This window comes from Cyanistes caeruleus, chromosome 7, assembly GCF_971803275.1.
Source record: "Cyanistes caeruleus chromosome 7, bCyaCae1.hap1.1, whole genome shotgun sequence".
NCBI classification, from domain to species: Eukaryota; Metazoa; Chordata; class Aves; order Passeriformes; family Paridae; genus Cyanistes; species Cyanistes caeruleus.
The window spans coordinates 4,705,890-4,723,601 of NC_141707.1; the positions used below are offsets into that span (position 1 = coordinate 4,705,890).

Consider the following 17,712-nt stretch of genomic DNA (forward strand, 5'->3'; position numbering starts at 1 on the left):
TCTCCAGCTGTATGTGCTAATTCAATTTCCCAATGATTTGAAATGACAGTTTTCCACTTTAAGACATTGGCTCCTCTATGACTCTGTTTTGTACAGATATTTTCCCCTGTACCCCTTGCCTGCTGAAGGCACTATGCAAATTCAGAAAGGTTTTAACATCCAAGTTTTAGTTAATCTAAGATTGGCTGTTCTTTCCCTCCCCAACAAATTTTCAGAGCCCAATTCCACGCAGAGGATTTATAGTTTTACAAAGTTTATAGAGGGAGTAGTTTTTGCAGGTGAGTAATCTTAATTTCACCACTGAGAATGAGAATGGTGGGGATGGAGGAGGACTGGAGATATTTTGGTGTTGGAAGAAAACCCAAAGTACAGACATTAAATTTCTTTCAATTACTTGTGGGTCAACAGAGGGCATGACAGATGTCATGTAATATTTCAGGAGGAAAAGCTGATTTGCCCAAGTTATGAGGTAGCTCCTCCAGCCTGGAATTCCAGCCTTGGGGAAAGGGGACGTTATAGAGGAGTTATGTGAATTTTTAAACACTTTCCTGACTGGGTCAACAGGTTGCAAGTGCTGTGTTTTCACAGGAGTACAAGGCTTTAGATATTTATTTTTCATAGAGGGATCTGTAGGTTTTTCTATTCTGTTTTTTTTCATAATTGTTTATTGTCTTTTTGTAGATTGATTAGTGGTTAATACCCACTGCAGGCAAAACCAGGGAGAGTCCCCCCAGACTCTGGTATTACCTGGCAATGAGTTATCTGAGTGTTATATTAACCACTGGGTTAGAGGTGCCTAATTTTAGTAGAGAGATCAATAACTCATAGGTGTTAGATGCTCTGTTATTCTTTTATAGATCAACAAAATGTTTCAAAGTTAATTTTATAGGGGGGTCAGGAGGCTAAGGATGTTATGTTTTCACTGGCTGGTCAGCAGAGTCTGGTATTTTGTTACAGGCAGGGTCAGCCAGCTCCAGAAGCTATTTCTGTGTCTGTGTGTATGCAGTGAAATTTATGTCACCTTTTCTAAAATAGTGTATGCTTATTTTGGGATTGTTTTATATGCATAGCTAGCTCAGGGCTCAGAGGCAGCCCAGACCACTCCTAAATCAGAACCCCAGCTCTGCAGGCCAGTAGGGAACTCCAATATCCCAGAATTTCAGAGAACAGGCTGTGACTAACAATTGCAATATATTTATTTGAAGCATGAAGCTTCTCTTGAAATGACCACTTTGAACCTCCTGGCAGAAGGATTTGAATCTTTTCAAGGCTGGTTAAAAATACAGAGTATCACCACACCTTAAAGGAATATTTGGACACACCATGGAGTATTTGAACTCAGATATTCTCTGTGACACTGAGCAAGTCATAAATATCAACTGGTCATCTATAGAATGGGGGGAAATAGCACATTGCTGCTTCACACTGCAAAAATACACCCCAGGAAGAGGGAGGTAATGGCTCAGCCTTACATTTGCCCCACATAAACTCTGGCTATTGCAGTGTCAAAGGAGATCTCACACAAAGTGGCTGTTCCCAACAACATCATTTAAAATAAGTGTTTTTGGAGCTTGGCAAGTGGAGTTTAGCAAGCAGAAAAACTGCCAGATAGGGTTCTAGGAGGCTAAAAGGCTTCATGAATTCCAGTGAAGCTTAGGCAGCAGCTCTAGCTTGGTAGAGGAGTTAAAAACACAGTGTGAAAAGGTTTGTAAGCAAAATATTTAGGTTTTTGTCAAAGCTGATCTATATTTTTAAAAATTATTTAAGTAAACTAGGGATAAAAGCACAAGTTTCATGGGATGGGAACATTTTCTCAAAATTAAGTGTTGGGGGGTGTGACAAAACAAAGATATTTGTTGTTTGGCCAGCTATCATTTAGGTAAACTTTAGACACACTTATAAGGGGCTTTGAATTACTCCTGATACAAACATTTCTTAATCAAGCTCTGTAGCTTCAATCTTGTTTTCAAGGTTTCTACACTAATAAATCTGAACTTCTGTGCAAGTGCTGATAGCAAGTGACCTATTTCTACTTAAGATTAGGAAAAAAGCTCTCAGTAGAAAGTCCAAACTCAGACCTATTTTTTTCCTGAATATTTCTGCTACTGAGAAGAAAGCAGCCTAAAATTAAAAATACAAGAGACTGCTTGCACTGGTGTGGGCTGATGTTGTTGTAGATTTGATTCTGATGACCAAAGAATCCATGGTTAGATTAAAAATAAAATAATTTTGATGACTCCCAGGTTAGTATTGTGTGAGTGGCCTGCAGTGAAAAGCCCAAAGTGCTTGTGAAGGAGGCAGGGGATTGTGGAGCAAGGAGGAATTAGCAGCTGTTTACCAAAAATAAGTGTGGTGTCAAATAGACCAGTTTCACCAGGAGAAAAGGAGCATAAAAAACCCCACCTGAAGTTTAACTGCACATTTATAGACTCTTCCTCTGCCTAAGACAGAACTGCAGGTATTCTTTGAAGCCTGCAAGAGAGCTTTTTCACTCTGAGGATTTCTGGTTGTGCTCTGTGCAGAAAAGGGCTCCTTCTCATGTGCCTTCAGAGCTGGGGAGTAGCTGCCAGCTTTGGCAGGATGGGCTGGAGATGTGTGGGTGTTTAAGTGGGAAATGGGAACCACAGAGGCACTCACACTGTGTGAATGACCCCAGAAAAGTTCTGTATTTGCAGGGCTCGAAGCAGGTGTCTGCTGGGAATGGCAGTGCTGGTGTTCAGACACAGTTTGGTGACAAATCTCCCATCCCCTCGTAAAACCCCTGGCTTATTACACGAGATAGCTGTGAAATCTGGGAGTCTCCATCGCTATCAGAGTCACCCATCAGCCTCTGTGCTGTTTTTATTCCTCACTCTGGTATCCAGTGCTGTGCTGAGGTTACAGCCAAGCATGTTCCCTCCAAGGCAAAGCCCTCCTGTTTCCCTTCTGCTGCTTCCACGCTGCTCCTTCCCTGCCCTGGGGACTCGCTGGGTGGGAGCCCCACTCTTGCCACGGCTGCTTTGGAGTTCAAGATGCCATTTTGTCCTTGGCCAGCTATGGAAAGAAGTTTGGATGGATTTGATCCTTATCTAAAGCTCCTGCTGCCTTCAGCAGGGTTCTGGCGTGGTATTTGAGAGTAGATGGGATGCAAAGGTCCTTTTTAGCCAGAAAGCTGCTCTGTGATTTATAACGTGTAAGAAAATCCTAATTGTTACAAGTCAGAGGTCAGGCTGAACTACTGATGCACATTTAGCAAGTTGTTCACTTCTTTCTCTCCAGCCAGCTCAAATCAGGCAGAAAACTTGATGCCAGTAATTTGTCAGCAGGAGGGAATAATGGAGACTTTTCATATCAAGAATTTTAGCAAGGCATTAACTCTGAAGAGTCAAGAGCAGAAAAGATACTTTTCCACATTGTATCAGAACAGAATCTGCAGAGATACAGCAAAACATAACCCCATTTTCCACTTTACTCAAGTGCAAGACTTCTCATTCACTTGTGAATCAGGGTGAGCACTGAAGACAAGTCTTGAAGAGATAAACAGAAGGATCAAAAGCAGAGGAGAGGATAGAAGAGATCTGGAAAAGAACTAAATGGCCTTTCAAGATTTTTATTAAGAAATTCTTGCTTCTGGGGGTACCAAGCCAGCCAAGCTCCTTGCTGAAAGTCTGGGTTATGTTTTCATTTCACACACTTTGCAGGAAGCAAGCACATTCATACTTTTGTGCCTCTGCTTGAGAAGATGCTCCTCCTATTCAAACATATAATCAAAAATAATTGGAGTAGCTGTGGGTGCTGCCAAGGGATCCACAGACTCTTCCCTTGATTCTCACTCTTGGAAGAGACAGGACAGGAGTATGAAAACACTGATGCTGAAACTTGATCCACAGTATTGTGCTTTTGCTTTATTGGCTATTCTGATGTCATTCTTGTTGCCCTCAGAAAATCCTAAAATGCCTTTTTTATATGTATTGAAGCACTTTGCTTCGAGTTTGTTCACTTTCACCCACAGAAATGTCCCTTCCTGCCTGATTAGCTCAATGGTTTTGACAGATTCCTTGGAAGGACTCAGGTACTGAGAGACTCCCTAAACACCATTTTTTAATCTAACATCCTAATTTTTATAGTGTTCCATAGTTTGGGCAGCTGCCCACTTGACCTTATAGGAATGACATCCCAATTAAGCTGATCTGGGAGAACATTCCAGCTGGAATTGTTGTATTTTTCTACTGACCTTGGTACTGAGAGCTTCCTTCCTCCAGTATCGACAGGAAATTGCTTGGACCAATTTTCCATCTTAGATCCACTACCTAGATTGGGGGGGGAAAAGTGAAGAGAGGAATTGCTGACAGCATTGTTTCACAGAATTCTGGGATGGGTTGGAAAAGGCCTGAAAGATCTTATCCCACCCCCTGCCCTGGGCAGGGACACCTCCCACCAGCCCAGGCTGCTCCATGAGAGAAGGGATTAAACTCCAGCTTATTTGAAAATGTAATTTTGGTAGGAGACTTGCAGTATTTAAATGGAATTTAATTGAAATGCCATTTTTCCAGTTACTTTTGCTTCTATTGCCGTATTCCCTAAACAGTTTTATTTCATTGACCCAGTATTTCTGAGGGAAAAATCTCCCAGAAAATGATCAAAGTTTCTTCATCTTATATCAGTCATAAGTCTCAGGATGTAATGAAGGTAACAGCTGACAAAAGGAGATTAAATCACTGTTTGGGGAGGAGGTGAATGTGGATTTATACAAGACAGCACAAGGTACATCAGGATTTTGCTAAATAACCTGCAAACCACTTGTTATCAGCAAGATATAAAATTCAGCTCCTGCACTTTAAACACCTTCCTAAATAAACCCTGTAATTAGGGGCATATCTGCTGCCTGCAGGTACAATTGCAGCCCTGTTATCAAATATTTGTTTTTAATTTAAGTTTTATTACCGTAATTACAGTTTGGGCCCAGAAGGACAGGAAAAATCAAAATACATTTATCACTTCTACCCTAGAGAAGCATTTGAAAGAGACTCAGGAGGTTCTTGACTGAACATCAAGAACTGTTTTGGTTAAGTAAAACAAAAAGTTGGAGGGTAAATCCTCAGTTACTCTGATGTATTCCCAGTTTCACAGGGTGTGGCACTTTGAGGTTCATCCTTGGATCATTTGCAGTAGGCAGAATCCTTCTTTTACCATTTTTCCATGGTATTTTGTAAAAAATTATTAAACCATGATGTTCTGAGAGGAAATGTGTCAATTATTAGAAAACCCAACAAACAAATTTCCTCCAAACCAGACTAGAAATGGGTTATTCGTTTTTAGCCTCTCAATACCACAGGACACATCAACATTTTATTGTTATAAATAGGGCAATGAATTGTTTTAGTTATTTGCTTCAGTGATTTTATACACTGATAGCAAGGATATCATTGTGTCAATTTAATTGATTTTAATCAAACCCACTCTTGTGTCTAAAGGACAGTTGCAGTTCTGTTCTCTCTCTCACCTCAATTAACAGCCTAAGAGTCAACATAATAAAAAGAACTTTTCCTTTGAAACCAGTTCATTTATTTTTTGATTACCAGTGGATTCAGTTCATGCTTGTTCTGTTTGAAATGTGTTAAGGCCCCTTGAACCAGCAATATATGTTTGAATTTAAGCAGAAATGTGGAAATGAGAGTCTCAATCTATTTCTGAGGCTTTCCAAAGGCAGCTCCACACCAGCTGATTCCCTTTCAACAGCAGGGAAAGCTGAATTGGCTGCACAGTGCACATTTCCTCTGGACATTTTCCTAAGGGGTTTCACTAAGGACAGGAATGTGTCCCATGTTTGGCACTCAGGGGTGCTCAGCCTTGCTCACGTTCAGTGAGACAAACCCCAACAAGTTACTGGGTTTTGGAAAGTGGGATTTTGTGGGGATGAAGCCATGGGTTGTTTTTTCCTTAGGTGCCTAATGGGAAATCAAATCAGCACCTTGCAGAGAAAAGAGAGTGAAGTTACTTTGATACCAAATACTCTTTGTGAAGATTGCTATCAGGCTTTTCAGAAATACTTAAATTTCCTTCTGGGATTAAACTTTTGTTTTCTTTAAGAGCTGAAGTTGGGAGCAGAGCTTTTTTCTGCCTGCATCCCTATGACTTATAGCCTATACTTATTTTAATAAGAGTCCTGCTGTTAGAACTTTTCCAGATACTTCTCAACTGGTCTAGGATACTCTTTTTTTTCCCCCTGTCAGTGCTATAACCTTGGAGAGAATGTTGCCTTTGTTCTTTCTCAATGAACCGTAGAGAACCTGATCTAATGGCTCAGGATTTTACTTGACAGGACTTGTGATGGCTGAGGAGATGGGAATGACATAAAGTTATAAAACCCCAGAGCTCCACGCTGTTATTTCACCCCAATTCCAAACATCCTTGCAGAGGCTGCAAAGGGATTGAGACACATTTCTGCTGTTGTTGGTTCTTCAGAAATGTGCAAAACCAAGAAGGAATCATATTGTATCCTGTGAAAGTCAGGTTTTTAAGCAGGTGAGTGAGGTGCCATCCAGTTTCAGGAGCTTCATCAGTGCTGTGACAGCATCACAGTAACAAGTGACTGGCTGAAGATGTGTGACCAGAACTTAAAAAAACATCTCCTGTTTGCACAGGAGCAGCCACAACCCTTCCTAGCTGGCAAAGTTAAGCAATCAGGCTTAAAAGACCTTGAAAAAACATTCATGTATTTGCTCCTTCAGCTCCTTGAGCTTGCTGGGTATTTTCATTTACAAAGGAAAAAAAACCAAAACCAACTCACCCCAAACTCCCAAGCAGTGTTTTCCAGATACTCATTTACATGTTAACATTAAGGTATCTACCTTTCTATTAAATTGACTGATGCTTCCTAAATTCATGTAATTTAGGTTCCTGGCTAGATGTTCTGAGGGTTTTGGCCAGATTAATGGATGTTGTCCAAGAAAAACATAATTTTTTGAAATATATTTGCTCTGGGGTTAGGCCTTCAAATTAATTTGTGTAAAACTTGCAGTGAAGAGTATGCTTTGCCCTAGAAAACTCACCCTTCTCCTCCACATATTTAGTGAGAGATTAATAACTCTTATTAAAAAAAAATAGATATTGTTTCAACTTTTGTTTATACTGTGAAGTAAGTGAGAAATGAAAGCTGCTGCTTCAGCAAAAGCTGACACACAGCTTGCTTTTGAAGATGCCCTTTGATCACTGCTCTGTTTCACAGGTGTTTTGCTCTGTGAAGCTGCTCCTGAAATAATTTGGAAGTGTGTGTAATAATGAAGTATTTGGAATAATTTGGAAATATTTGGAATATCTGAAATAATTTGGAAGCAGCCTTTTATCTCAAAGATTTCAGGGGGTATATTGTACATTAAATGGTGTCTACAGACATTTGCAGCAAAAATAACTTCTGTCCTGAGAACATGGGCTGAAAATGCATGGCTTTATTTGCAGGTTTATGCAGTGCTGCCTGATGTGGTTTAAAAATTAGTTTGAAATCCACACAAGCTTGAGGTGGGTATCTGAGTGAGACTCAGGCTCTTCATTCCTAATTCTGCAAGGGGTGGCAGTAATTAACATCTCTGTACCCACATGAAAAGTGGGAATGCTTGGTCACCACTTTGTTACCTGTCTGTCCTGGCAATGATCTCAAAGCCCTGAGTGTATTTTTGCCCCCATTTACATCCCTGACCACCTGCACCTCCATCAGCTCTTCCCACTGAGCTCAGTCGTGGCCATTCCTAAAATATGAGAGGTAAAAAATTCCCCAGAACCATGGAGGTCATGGAAAGGCTGGGAGAGACCAACCTCAGCCAGTTCTGTCTCCTGAGCCTGGAATTTGGTGACCAGTTTAATGTCACTTAACAGCCCCTGCCCACACCTGAGCTTTGCCTCTGGCTTCACAGCCTGCTTTCATTGCCTTACTTGCTTTCCAACTTTTTCTGGCTTTTTCGCTTTGACCTCTTGTTTCTCTTTTTTCCCGTTCTTCTCCTTCTCCTTTCTCTCCTTCTCCTTTTTGGCAGCCAGCTCTTCAGCGACCTGAAAGACACGGGGAGGAACGTGATTGGGAAAACACAACACCCAACAGGCTGCACTCTCAATTCCTGAGCATCACAGGAGGAGGAAGGCTTTTTGTGCTGAGGACACTCCCCCCTGCAAACTCCAGCACAGGTGCTGACTATCCAATTTATCATTAGGAAAAAGCTGATTTCTGTGTCCCCAAACTGTGAGGGCTTTTATGGAAAACCATCCAGAAGCAGAATATTCTAATGACACCTAACTCAAAGTTCCCTCTGGACTCAGACCCAGATTATGAATTTGTCCTGGTGTTTGTAAGGCAAATTGATTTTTTTATAGGGATGGATTTTAAAAGGCTGCCCTGAGGTGTGTCTAATTTCAACATATGGCTAAAGACTGAAATTGTTCTAGGGGGTGAGGGAGATTGGGTAGAGATCTTGTGACAGATACACAGGGATAGCTCAACATCTTTATCCCTGCAAGCAAATAGCAGCTGATAACTGGGTACAGCTCCATCAATTCCCGTATCTTTAGTTCCTGGCCATTTATACTTTATTATCTGAAAAAGGCAGAGGGTGAAAATTTGCTGCTTCTCTTGTTTCTAGGCAGCTTTCTCTTCCCTGAGAGGAATTCTAAGATCACTTACTAATGAGTCTAAATCAGAAAATCCATTGAAGCTTATTAATAGACCACTAATACCAGCAGTACTGCGAAAGAGTAGAAAATGAAACATTTCCATCAGTAAGATGTGTTTCCTGTAACAGTGAAAATATTTGTTTTCTCAAGTACACCTTTTAATGTACTCAACACTGGATGCTGGAAGGGGACAATGACAAGGGCTGTGCTTTGCAGCCAGGGCAGTTTCATTAGTGGCTCTCCCCAAGCATTTCAGTATCTTACATTTAATTAAATATGGTAATTCAAACCCTGAGCATTCGCTCAGTCACATCTTGTGGTGATAAGCAGTGAAGCATTTCATTCCCTGGGATAGATTAACAGATTGACTGGAGTTCAAAATAGGTTTTTAGTGTCCCAGCAGGCCTGTTGTATCCAAAACCAACAGAGCTACTCCGAGTGTATTCTTTACTGTAGCGTTCCTAGGCAGCCAGAAACCCAACCTTGTCCCCTCCACCTCTGCTCTGCCCTGCCTGCACAGGGTAACCAGAACCATTCCCAGCGTCTCAGGGGTGGCTTTATCCAGCAGGACACCTCTAAACACACACATGATTGACAAGAGGTTTCAGTTTGCAGCAGTGCCTCTGCATTCTGCAGGCAGCATTTTAAGTGCATCCAGACTCCGAGTGGAGCGATTTGCTTTCGTGTTTTTGCACAGATGAACGATACTGGAAGGGCTGAGACAGAGTTTCTGTTCTCATGAACCTGCTGTGATGGCACTGAAGTGTCCTTGTCCCTCTGCCTGGCCTTGCTGCAGCTTTTCCAGCTCTGCTCCCACCTCTGCTCCAAGCAGATTGCAGAGGGCTGGGAGCTGGGGGAAGCTGCCCATGTGTCTAACCTCGAGTGGCTTCTGCTCTTTTATACAGAGCCACTTCCCCTCCAGCTGCAAGGAGATACCTGAACAATCTGACAACAGAGGAGGAAAAAAAGGGAATGGCAAGCAAAGGTTAGTTTGAGATTAGTAGGCAATTCACCTGCATTTTACTATAGTTTTTTTTTGCCCTGGAGAAAACTTCATAGTGGAAAGAGAAGTAGATGTCTTCCTAAGTTGTTCTGCACTCCCCTTTTCTTTGCTAGGTTGTCTATTTTTGAAATGAAATGAAATTTATGAAACGATGCAAAGTAGTTAGCAAACTCTTAATACTGAGGAAAAAACCATATTGCAGCAGGAACAGATTAATTTTAGCCTCTTCCTATTTTTTCCCAGTCTTTCCTAGGACTTCTGTTGTGCCAGTGATGATTCTTCTGCAGTAACATTTTCTTCAGTGGCTGAAAAGACATTTTCCTTTAAAACTGATGCTCCATAAAAGTTTAATTGACTTTTGTTTACCCAGATCAGTTCAACCCTGTTTCTAAAATCTTGCAGTGCAAATCTACTTTTTTTCTTTTGGTTGGGGTGAAAGAACTGGGCATTCAACCAGAGTGTAGCCCATGAATGAAAGTGTCTAATGCTGGTTTATATGAGCCAAGCATAGGAAAACTTCCAGCTGCCAGCAGCACTCACTTGTTCTGCTGTCCTCAGACACAAGAAATTTGGTGTTGGCTCAGATACTCCAGGTAAATGTCCTTCTTCAGGAATAAACCCTCCCCTTATTCCTTGAAAGAAGATCTTACTTGAACTTCTTGCCTTTTAGAGTTGTGGGCATAAAAGAAAAGCAGGGATAGAGTGAGTTTGGGAATGATGTGGCAGGTGAGAGCAGCCCCAGAGCCTGGCTCTAACACCAGCTGGAACACAAACACTTTACAGGGGCACAGCGTGGTGTTCCTGGAGGGAAAAGTTTCTCTTATGGAATATTAACTCTACAGAAAGAAGTTTTGTTGAAATCTAGGAAATGTTTCTTCTTTATGGAGGATTTTTAGCGTGGTTTTTAGGGAAGGTAGATTGCTGTCTGTAGGTGAATATTTTAAGTGTTGTGTAATTTAAGAGGCCAAGTACAGTTTCCCTCCTCCTTCATGGTTAACTTGATATATTCGGAATATTTTAAGGCTTTTAGTCCTTCTCTGACACCTTTCTTTTGTTTTGGAATGTTATTTTATATTGGAAATGAGGGGGAGCTGGGAGAGGGGGAAGTGCCTGCAAAATGGCAACTCTCTTGGCTTATCTTCATGGTGATGAGACTTAATGAACTACAGGAAGAGATGGAAATTTTGTTGGCAGCTGGATAAGAGCAAAGCTAAAAATTGTCACATCTGATGATTATCTGTGGAGCAAAACATAAAAAACCATTAGGGATAGAAATCTGGAACAGATGCAGGGAGATTACACCGATGTCCTGGAATGTTAAATTTGTCTGGAAGAATAAGTAAAGGAGAGAAAAAGTTCTTTTCAGTCAAGGCACAGTGCTTATTTTTCTGACTGAAGCACCAGGTACTCTGTGTTGGGATGGCTTTGGCACATCTTTTGGGAAGGTATTTGTAAAATGTCATGGAAGCAGTTTGTGCAGAAGGCCAGCTACATTACAAAGTCAAGTAAGGTCAGGACTGTCAAAGGATCAAGAAATATAGAATGTATAATAATGCAGCAATGGTTCGTGAAGTGATTAATTTGTATTTTATTTTCCCCAAAGTGTCTTTACCGAAGCCTTAGAAAATGCTCCCTTTTAAAATACAGTTCAGTCTTGATTTTTCATGGAGTTTGACTTGGGAGTAACCAACCCCTGCACAGGAGCTCACATAGACAAGAGGTGGTGAACTCCTGTCCCCCCTGGAGTCAAGGACAAAACTCCCATCAGCTTCCATGGGACCAGGATTTCCTTTCCTATGTTGCCCAGTAGACCAGTGTATGGAACAAACCCAGTGGCCTCGGGGATTTTTTATTATGCAGCTGACTCAGTGGAACAAAAAGTGTTTGACTTGTCTGACACTCGGGTAAAATCATGATTGCACTGAACTTTCTCTGGCCAACTGCATTGTGGAGGTCTCTAAAGGCTGTGACACAAAAAACAGGCCCCAAAATTGGTGAAAATCAGATAATTGCTAGTGAAAATTTGTTAGGAAAATAGAGGAAGGTTTTTTTCCAGGGTGCAGGGAAAACAAGCAGTAAAACGAGCTCGCCAGATTTTTGGCTTCCATTTTTTCATGCAAAGAAAAAGCAGATGCTCAGGAAAGGCAACAAAACAGCTGAAGGTGAGAAATGAAAGCTGGGAGTGTGACAGGAAGGTTAAATTCATTTCTCCAGAATCTACCTCCATATCCAGTGCTGCTCAGAATAATTCCTGGTAGTGTTTTCTTCCCAAGCTGTGTTAATCCTTGATGGCAGCAGCTCTATTTAGCATCACATTCCCCAAACCCTTCTCCAGCAGTAAGCCCCACTTGCTGGGTGGCTCCTGGCTGCTCCCAGCAACCAACAAAGTCTTCTGGACTCTGGCATGTGTTTCTACTTTAGAGGCTGAAAACTTCACTGAGGGTCTCCTTCCCTCTGCCTGCCTGAACAGCAGAAGGACCTGGGAGCAGAGCCCAGCAGGGTTTAGCCCCAGAACTTGGCTAAAACCAGGAGCATGCCCCAAACTCAGTTTTAGTAGGGCACAGGGAGCTGTTTGCAGCAGTTTTCCTGCATTTTTAGCAAAGTCAGCAGATGGTTAGTGCTGTGCTCTGTGCTGGGCTTAGCCTGTCCTTCCATCCCCACAAAGCACACAGAGACTGCTGTGTGCCCCAGGCTCCACCCTGGGATCCCAGGAAGGACTGGATCCAAAATTCCCCAGCCCTGGAAGCATTCAAGGCCAGGCTGGATGGGGCTCTGAGCAACCTGGGCTGGTGGAAGGTGTCAGGATGGCTGCAGTGAGATGATTTTTACATCCCTTCCAACCCAAACCATTCTGTGATTCTATAAAAATCCTCTTTTACCATACCTGTGTTAGAGCACCAAAACTTTTCTGCAGAAAAATTGTGCAACAGTCTTAGGGTTGGAGCTTTCAGGACCACAGAATTCAGGCTTTGACCTCAGAGTTTTCCAAGCCCAGCACACTGATTCACTCAGGGGCCAAATCCTGCTTCCTGTTTTCCCCCAACAGACTCATTATCCTGCTTGACACTAAATCAGGGATGGGTGGAAAAGGCTTCAAGTGCCAACCACTGCCTTCAGCTGGGCTTAATCACTTTCCCTGCATGACACCCAGATGATCAGAGGAAGAGATTATCAGCCACTTCCATTAGCCAGAGAAATCAGGAGAGGGATTTACCAGGAAAAACAACCGAGTTCACTACAACACACAAGATCAACTCAGATATTTCCTTCGCTGGGATGTTAAATTTGCTTAATGAGCCTTGTCAGTAAATCAAGGTTTAGCCCTGCCTGCGTAAGAAACTCTTCTCTGCTGTTGTTCTCTACTTCTTTGCCATCACCTGAGCACCTTCAGTCGTGATTAAGTGGCTGCACAGCCTGAGAGGGAACAGATTTTGGTACCTGATTGGAAACATCCTTAAAAAAACCAAAAAAAATCCCTTTCTTTCACTTGCAAGAAAAAGCTTTTAACCATAAGGTTCTGGGAGAGCTAGAGCCACTGTTAGGGAAAATTGCTACTTAAATAAACAGACACGTTTTGTGGCAAATCCTTCCCCAACATCATGGAATTTTTTTTCATTAAAAGAGGGACAGTACCTGCTCTGGATGTTTTTCAATAAAAATAGCCTTGGAACCACCTGTCTTCTCAGGGGGATAGTCAGGAAACCTGCCTGTGATATGCCTGTGGGAGAAACAAAAGTGGAAGAGAAATTAAAATTCATCATTTTTCACCTGGTTGATAAAGATTTTGGATAGTGGGGAAGCTTCTCCCTGCAGCGTTTTTTGTCCTTTAAATGAATTAAGACATTTACCAATCCCTGCCTCTTACCCCATGGTCCAACAAAAACTGCAAATTCTCAGGGAAATTCCTGGGACTGCAGATTCCTCCCTAGCTGAGAGATGTAGATTAAAGTGTTTATACCTGGAAGTGCCCAAGGCCAGGTTGGACAGGGCTGGGAGCAATAATGGGAGGTGTCCCTCCCCATGGCAGGGGGTGGAGTGGGATGAGCTTTAAGGTCCCTTCCAGCCCAAACCATTCTGGGAATTGTTATTAGGTTATTTTACATTATTTTATATTCATAGCCCAACTCTCTGCTTTTAACATCTAGCTTTTTTTTTTTTGCTTTTTTTTTTTTTTTGCTTTTTTTTTTTTTTCTCTTAGAAAAGATTTATTTTGCTTAAATCAGAATTTAATCTCTAAGTTCCAGACTGTATTTCCATGTCAGGATTACCACTCCTAAATTTCCAATGGACTTGATAGTGATGAAAGCTGGGAAGGGGCAATGAGTGACTTTGTGGGAAGGTTTCAAGGATAACACAGGGAGCTTCCAGACTTTTCACAAAGAGATTAAAAGATACCAATAGGAACTTCAGCCCAAAGGCTGTTTATACTGATAAAACCCTTTAACTTCTTTCCCTTTTGTTGCTTGGTGGAATATATGTGTAAGATTTTCTGTTTGTTTGGTAACATCAGGAAGATTTTTCTGTTCCAAAGAAAATTCTGTCAGTGCAGAAAACCCTTCTGCTACTTTCAAACAGCATGGTTATGTTTCCTCTAAATGAAATTAAATTTCCCTTGAGAAGAAAAGAGCTCAGAAAGGTCAACACTATTCCTAAAAATGTTTTCATTTTTTTTTAAACAACTGGTACCTTAAGGGACTTTCCTAGGCTGCTGTTAAGCTGCAGGCTCAGTTTTAAGCTGAGATCCTTGGAACAGAGCATCTGTTCTGTTTCTGTAGCACCACATGTAGGGTTGGGATCTCTTGCTGGTATTAATGCAACACCAATTAGGACAGAATCAACAAACATTCATCTGTGCTTGGGAGCTCTAACTTGTTCAATAGTTACAGGTTCTAGATGCAAACAGATGCAAATCCTTGGTCACTGCATTCCCAGAAACCAGCCTGCATCAACAGAGGGCTGTCATTGTTTTTAAAAACCCATTAAGAATGGGATTTTGGCCTCAAAAAGCCTCCATGATCTATTATTTAATGTTAGCTCGTGTTCCATTTTTTACAGCCAGCCAGAAAATAGCTCAGTTTTATGTTAAATGCAGCTTTAAATGCTACTACAAATCTGGTTACAGTAAAAAAATTCCCAAAATCTGTTATTGAGGCTGTTGCTACTTCAGTGCCAGCTGGGAGGAAGGAAAGGCAAATGCACTGTGGGAGAAGAATCAGCTGGGAGCCCACTGAACATGGTATCAGGGCCAGCTTCCAATATTTAGTAAAGTTACATTTGGTATTTGTACTCCCTTTTTCACTTTTAAATCATTTACAGCTCTTGGAGATGATGGGTGGTTGGAATGAAATTTTTTCTAAAGCTCCCTCCAACCCAAACCATTCTGTGATATTTACCTTTGGATATGCATGGTGAGTGTATCTGAGTGCTGCAGAAATTCTACCATGTTCTGAAATTGGGAAGGGTTTTCCAGTTTATAATCTGTATTTTCTGTGTGATTCTCCTCCTCTGAGCTGTTTGGGGTGATGTGGCTCCTCTCACCTTTTTTGGTAGCAACTTTAGCAGATACTTATGTAAAAAAAAATCGAGGTGAGGAGAAGACAATGCCCATCTTTCCATGGAAAGCACTCAGGGATAGCTGGGATTTTCTGGTTGAGGGCAATGCAAGGTGTGATTTTACGTGGCCATCAGCGACCTGAGAGCAGTGAGCACCAAACATTTTGATGTTCTAATTCTTCCAGGGCATCTGCTTTTCTCTTGAGTGTGTCCATTGCTGTCTGATGGTCTGGAAGCAGCACTCTTAACTTTTATTTCCCTTCCCACCCTGTTGTGGGTTTTCCCCTTTCTCTTCTAGGTTGAAATGACCACAATTTCAATCTTGTAATGCCTGGGAATTCACATGCGTGACCCCGATAGGGAAATTCCTCCCTTTATGAAACCCTCTGAGTTCAGAGGTTAAACCAGGGATTCTTTTGGCCTGTAAATCTGCCCAGAAAAATGCAGCCATTCATCTTCCTGCTCAAAAGTCCACTTTAAATGCAATGAATCTCAATTTTCATTCCTGCTTCACTTTCTGGCAGCGTTCTGCTCAGAGCCATCGCAATGGGTTGTCTCGTGCATTTGTCTTAGGATGTTAATTTGGATTCAGCTGGACCTAAATTCTTTGGTTTGCAGTTGGAAACACCAAGATAAAATGAGCAATCAGAGAAGCTGTGGCTGCCCCCCATCCCTGGAATTGTCCCAGGCCAGGTTGGATGAGACTTGGAGCAGCCTGGTTTAGTGGAAGATGTGGGGTGGGACTAAATGATCTTCAAAGTCCCTTCTTACCCAAATCACTCTATAATTTTAAATTCTTGTATCTTTGTGCCATCAGATAAGCTACACATCATCCATGGCTCAAGAGGGTCCCACCAGATGTGTCCCACGAGCAGCTCTTGAATTAAGAGGAGGTCCCAAACAATGTGGAGTGATCTTGGGCTTGCTTCACAATATTTGTTCAAATAATTTTTAGCCACCTTCCCCTTTTGAAACTTCCTAGAAATACTGAAGTGTTGATGATTAGAGGCAATAACAGGGTAAGAAAATGAACCCAGACGATGCAAGAAGTTACTCCCAGCTGGAGCCCCAGCAGGCTGCTTTGTTTTGTGGGAAGTGTGGAGGGGAGCTTGGTGATGGGAATCCTCCCTGGTTCCACTGTTGATGGTGGGAGGAGAACGTAAAAAGCTTAAGCTCTTGATAACAGGAGCATTAGAGTGTGTAATATATTTGAAAGACATGGTACATGTCAGAGACACCTAGATCCAAGTCAGAACTCTGTGAATCTGTTACTTATTACTGTCTCAGCATTTGTAAGGGGAAAAAATATCCAATTGTACTTTTCCAGCGTCTCATAAAAATGTGTAAATGCCAGAACTGGAAGAAGCAACTCTTATTTCCAGTGTGATTGCTTCAGTGGGAGTGCTGACAATGTGTTAAGCACTGCAAGCAAAAGCAGAAGCAAATTGTCCCAGATTTCTTAGGGAGGATGCAATTCTAGTAAAACCAGTTGCCTAAAGGAACAAATGAAGTTTATAAAATCGCATGGTGGACTGAACAGAAGTGTAAATAAGGTGAGAAGGAAGGACATGGCTAGGAAGAAACCTCCCCCTTGTGAGACAAACCCGAGCAGCAGCCTGGGGAGGCCCTTACAGCCTCAGGAGCCCAAAGGCTGCAGGCAGAGAGCTGAGGATGGCTCCTGTGGGTGACCTGCTCCTTGTTTTCTGTTCCCAGGCACTGAGCAGCAGCCTGTGCTTGGGACCTGTGCTTGCAAATAAAAATGAGGAGTGCTGGAGTTCACAGCAGGGAAAAAGATCCTTCTTTGGGTCAGAGCCACTGCTTTAACACAACTGCCTAAGGTGTCTGTGCTGAGAAGGATGCTGTTGAAGAAGGGACCTTTAGAAATTGTGGTATGTGAGAAATCCATTAATTTCTGGAAAGCAGTGAAATCCTGTCAATGGAAGTAGAGCATGGGTTTGGAAAGCAGCTTTACAGAAAAGCCATCTAATTGGGATGAATGGGGGCCCTAAATCTGAATCAAAGCAGCTCAAGTGGAAGAGTAAAGGGATGAACAAGGATGGAGGGGTGAAAAGATACGATCTTGCACTCCCAGCTGAAAATGAAAAGGATGTGATGAGGTTTTTGTGCTGTTTCTCAAATTACATTATGTTCTCTGGTTCACTGTTACTACTCCAAACCTATTCCTCTTACAATAACTCAGACCTGTCAAGTGTAATTGAAAAAGAATGATCTTTTATGGTCTGCAGTGCAAATCCTTTTGTCTCTGATCTGTAGCAAAGAACTCTGGCTCTTCTGGGCTCGATATTTGTACAGCACAAACCTCATATAAATGTCCAAGTTTGAACTAGTTTCAAATGGCTCTGTAATGTCTCCAAATGACCACCAGACTGGGACAAGTCGGTGTGATTGGCAGGCTCTGCTCAGCCCTGACTGCTGTGGCACCTCCATTCTCACCTGTAAAATAAATTCTTTCTCTGGGAGATGACTCTGCATTGTGCTTGTCTCATCTGCTGCTTCCT

General features: G+C 42.0%; 1 protein-coding gene across 2 annotated transcripts in view; it reads right to left on the minus strand.

Annotated features, from left to right (window-relative positions):
- The window catches only part of DRC11 (dynein regulatory complex subunit 11), a 107,657-nt gene that overhangs the window by 33,351 nt on the left and 56,594 nt on the right, over nt 1–17,712 (minus strand). For both annotated transcript variants that reach the window (XM_023930581.2, XM_086898772.1), the window contains exons 7-9: nt 13,274–13,358; nt 7,909–8,022; nt 4,214–4,289 (exon numbers count right to left, since the gene is read on the minus strand). In XM_023930581.2, the coding sequence (XP_023786349.1) occupies nt 4,214–4,289; nt 7,909–8,022; nt 13,274–13,358 (275 nt within the window). The remainder of the gene's footprint in view (nt 1–4,213; nt 4,290–7,908; nt 8,023–13,273; nt 13,359–17,712) is intronic.